This window comes from Humulus lupulus, chromosome 6, assembly GCF_963169125.1.
Source record: "Humulus lupulus chromosome 6, drHumLupu1.1, whole genome shotgun sequence".
Classification (NCBI taxonomy): Eukaryota; Viridiplantae; Streptophyta; class Magnoliopsida; order Rosales; family Cannabaceae; genus Humulus; species Humulus lupulus.
This window is the reverse complement of record NC_084798.1, coordinates 178,376,534-178,381,332: the sequence shown is the minus strand read 5'-3', so window position 1 is coordinate 178,381,332 and position 4,799 is coordinate 178,376,534. Positions and strand designations below refer to the sequence as shown.

General features: G+C 35.9%; 1 protein-coding gene across 1 annotated transcript; it reads left to right on the top strand.

The window, feature by feature from the left end:
* The first annotated feature begins 391 nt into the window (after window positions 1-391).
* LOC133782756 (uncharacterized) lies at window positions 392-4,133 on the top strand. The gene is made up of 2 exons (XM_062222125.1): window positions 392-654; window positions 2,684-4,133. The coding sequence occupies exon 2, from the start codon at window positions 2,783-2,785 to the stop codon at window positions 3,872-3,874; it is 1,092 nt and encodes a 363-aa protein (XP_062078109.1). The 5' UTR covers window positions 392-654; window positions 2,684-2,782; the 3' UTR covers window positions 3,875-4,133.
* Window positions 4,134-4,799: the final 666 nt, after the last annotated feature.

Below are 4,799 nucleotides of genomic sequence, written 5' to 3'. Positions count from 1 at the left end.
AGGCCATGACCCACCCATGTCCTAATAAATGTTTTAATTTTTTTTAAAAAAAGAACAAAGAAAAAAAGGAAACGGTTATCAATTACTTTCTTTTTTTTCTTGACTCGTGCTACTTGTCATAACCTCACTGACACTAGTAATAAATATTTATTTATTTACTTTTTTGCTCTTTCCAACATGCAAAACGCCACGTCATACGACATCGTTCATCCCCACTCCCAACGACCACTGGCCTCCATATATTCTACTACGTTTAACCCCATCGTGTCCCCTCAAGGAAAATCAACAACCACACGCCACGTCAAATCACAACTTTGTACTCATCCAATCAAATTTAGCCACGTCGGATGGTAACAATATCTTGAACCATTGACGATGACTTACCTTCTCCATTCAATTTCTCTCTCTGCATCTCCTAAGTTCACTCCGAGGCTGAGCTCGTCCTGGAACACCGCACGTGACCTGTTATCTCCTCTCTCTACCTCTCCCTCTCCCTCTCCTAAGTTCACTCGGAGCTCATCCCATCCTGAAACATCGCACGTGACCCGTTCTCTCCTGGGCTCTTCTCCGACTCTCTCTCCCTCATCTTTCTCTCTCTTCGTCTGTAGAACCGGCGGGAATGCATTGTTCTCGACCTTTTGAATCTCTGAACAGGTAAATCCTTTATTTAAATTCATTTTCTGTGTGATGGCATTTTTGTTGAACTTTGTCATTTTTTTTTGTTCATGTCGGTTTCGAATTGTTGATTTCTTTTTTACACAGATTTTTGTTAAAGCTTTTCTGAGCTCAGATTTTTTTTTAATTAGTTAAAACCTATTGATGTTCTGGATCAGCTTAACAGCTTTAATTTTTGTTTTTCTTTTGTTTTCTGTGGATGATTTAACTATTAGGTTTTTTTTTTCTTTTTGGAAATTATTAAAAAAAAAATGCCACCACATTTCACCAAGAACTAAAATGTAGAAAGGAGTTTAGCGCATATGTATAATGTAAAACCTTTTTTCTATGATAAATAATTTGTTCTTGAAATTGAATGCTTAGATTTAAGACTAAGGTAAAAATAATATATATTAGTTCTTAGGAGTTTTCTTGGTCAGTTGTTTTGAATTTGGTTTAATTAGTTTCTAAGTTTAAAAGTGGGTTTGGTTTAGGAAGGAACTAGTTTGACTGTTTGAGATAGATTTTTATTCAACAAGTTATGCAGTTCTTCGTACATCTTAGTTTTTTTTTAAAGTAGGAATTTATTAATCGATAGGCTTATTTAATGTCAATAACTCTTTTGGTGAATCAGTTATATATGTATTTGTTATTTGGGTGTGAAAACTTCAATTACTTTCCTTTTGGGGGGAACATAATTGTTGAAATGACCATTTTCCTTTGGTTTTCTTCAAAAGGAAAGGAAAGGAAAGGAAAAATCTTCCACGATAATTAGGTAGTAGGGATAAATTTTTCTCTCTATAATACACATTGTTTGCCGATGTTTTTAGTTTTTTGTCCACTAGAAGTAAATTGAAAGGTAGAGATGTCGTCAGTGTATTGTTTGAGATAATCTCTATAGTTTACTTCGTCACTTTTGAAAAAACAGATAGAAAAAAGCAACAAATAAAAAATGTTGTCAAAGCAAGCTATAGTGTAAATATCATTATGAAATGAATATCATATGAATGAAGGCAAGTAACATATACTAGAGAAAGATTTCCACTGAGGCTAGCTCAGTGGTGAGGGAGGAATGGCATGAAGGTGGACCGAGTGTGCTGATCATATAACATAAATATAATAGAGAAAGACTTGTAGGAAAGTACTGCAATGAATAAGTGTTGACAAGTTTTGTTTAATGTTTACATTCCCATATTATCTCTCTTTCTTTCTTTGCTAGAGCTGTCATCTTCTCTTAATGCAGCTTGACTATGAAACTTTGTCTTGCAATCAGAAGATTTATGTTCGAAAATGCAAAATTATTAGATTTTATTTTTAAAGGAAACTACCAAATGGTGTTCCTTTATTTTAAAAAATAGGTCCAAATACACAGAAACACACACATAGGATCCACATTAGGATTTTAACATCTCCCCTCCCACACACGCCCTCACTAGCCTCATTAGCGCAAATGTAGTTTGAATCAGGGAAAGACCTTACAAACTGGATTATGATAAACTTGTGATCGTGTTCAATGCTTATTGCGTGTTGAAAGTTGAAAAACAAATGAGACAGTGGCTAGCATATGAATATTAATTGGCAGCAATCAGAATCTTATTTGTGAATGGTGTTTAAATAGCAATTAAACTACACTTTATGGAAATTTCCCTCATTTCTTTTCTACCAAAAAAAATTATCTACATAGCTAGCCATTATCACCAGTAAATTCTCTCCTAGCAATGCACTTTTTTGCTATTCCAGAGGACCACAATTCTTGAGTATTGCTGACAAGGCTCTTGGGGGACTTACACCTCCACAAACGAAAATCCCATCGTAAAGGAGAAGCATGAATTATGTTCTGCAAGGCTTTGTTTATTCCAACATCATCTATCTATACTTTGGGTACCTCAACTTGTTACAAATTTGTTCTGCTTCTGAGACATAAAACTGCTGCTAAATTTTTGTGAAGTGATGTTATATGTATGCTTTTATGTTGCAGTAAAACCAGGTCTATATCTAATAATATAATATATGTCTTAATTTCATGTAGGTGATCAAGAGTTGTAGAGCCATGACTAGGACCACAGTATTTGTTGAATTGGGACTAACATGTAGGAGCTTCCCCTCTTGATCATTTTCCCATCAAGGCATGGCAATACGATCTCCCCGCCAAAATTCAAGGCTACTGCCGCGAAAGTTCCTTTTCATCATACTGCTGATACTTGTGCCTATTTGTGTGATTAGTCTATGGACTTATGGCCAGAAAATTTCTTACTTCTTCCGTCCTATTTGGGACCACCCCCCACGACCGTTCATACACATGCCGCATTACTATGCAGAAAATGTGTCTATGGACCACCTTTGCCGCCTACATGGCTGGTCCCTCCTATCCCAACCTCGTCGTATTTTTGATGGCATCATCTTCAGCAACGAGCTAGATCTACTTGAGATCCGGTGGCGTGAGCTCTATCCATATGTCTCAAAGTTTGTAATCCTCGAGTCTAATGTCACTTTCACTGGTAATCCGAAACCTCCTTTTTTTGCTGCAAATCGTGCTCGCTTCGCCTTTGCTGAGGAGAAGATTGTTCATGATGTGTTTCCTGGTGAAATGAGAAACCAAGGAACACACAAGGATCCATTTTTACTCGAGAGAAGGCAACGCATGGCCATGGATTTCCTAGTTCGTATTTCAGGGATATCCTATGGTGACGTCCTGATAATGTCTGATGCTGATGAAATCCCAAGCCCTCACACTCTGAAGCTACTTCAATGGTGTGATGGTGTACCACCAGTTCTGCATCTTGAGCTAAAGAACTACATGTACTCTTTTGAGTTCCCAGTAGACCACAGCAGTTGGCGTGCTTCTGCACACATATACGGCCCACAAACCCACTACCGCCATTCACGCCAAACAGATTACATTTTCTCAGATGCAGGATGGCATTGTAGCTTTTGCTTCCGGCTCATTCAAGAGATTGTGTTTAAGATGACTGCTTACAGCCACGCAGATCGTGTCACGCAGAAAGATTTCTTAAACTTTTCGAGAATTCAGAAGCTTATATGCGGAGGAGATGATCTTTTCGACATGTTGCCAGAAGAGTATAGCTTCAAGGAATTGATAAAGAAGATGGGACCGATACCCCGGTCGGCTTCTGCGGTTCATCTTCCCGCCTACTTGATTCAGAATGCAGATAAGTTTAAGTTCCTTTTACCTGGAGGCTGTGTAAGAGCACCAGAATGAAGGTATCTCCTCTAAGTTGTTTTTTACTTGAAACTGATTGAGCAAGCAGGAAAAATATACAGTTAGCTTACTCAACATTAAGATCCAGTTGTAGAGGAAAAATGCAATATCTATTTTCAACTGTAAAATACATAACAATACTTTTCTCTGGAAAGTGTTTTTGGTTTATGGCTTCTTCACAGGTTATTAATGGCTAAACTAAAGTCTTGTATTCCTTTCAAATTTAAAAAGTAAACATAAGTTCTTTCCTTTAAGATAAGCAGAGACAGTGAGGAATTTTGATCGTACTTGGTCCTTAAACTGTTTTCGAATTATATCTTTCGAATTTTAGACCTTGAAAATATTGTATAATATTGTCTAAAATAATGAATTTTGGTGTTTTTTTTTGGCTCTTCTAGTTTTTAGTCAATTTAATATTTTTTTAAACTGTTTTCAAACACATGTGATAGGGGTGAGCATCAGTCGGTTTGAGCAGTTTTTTCATAACATAAATCCAGAATTCAGTTTTCGGTCCGGATTGGTGCAATCCAAAAACCGACCAACCAAACCAGTTAAAAGAAAAAACCAACCGTTTTGGATCACGGTTTGGTCGGTTAAACCGACCAAACCAAATTTCTTATTTTTTTTTAAAAAAAATTTAATTTTTTTTTTCAAAGTTTTAGTTAAAAAACTAAAATTTTTGGATTGTTGGAATCTATTTTTGTGCATTTTTAAAACATAAATATATAGAACATAATTTCATATATTTTTTTATTTTTATTTAATAATTTTAATAATTAATAATTATATAATATTATATTATTATATATTATATTGTTCGGTCGGTTCGGATAAAATTTTTAAACCGACCGAACAGTGGCGGTTTGTGCCGTTGGTGGTTTTTTCGATGTTAGGTTTAATCGGTTTCAGTTTTTTTGGTGTTCGG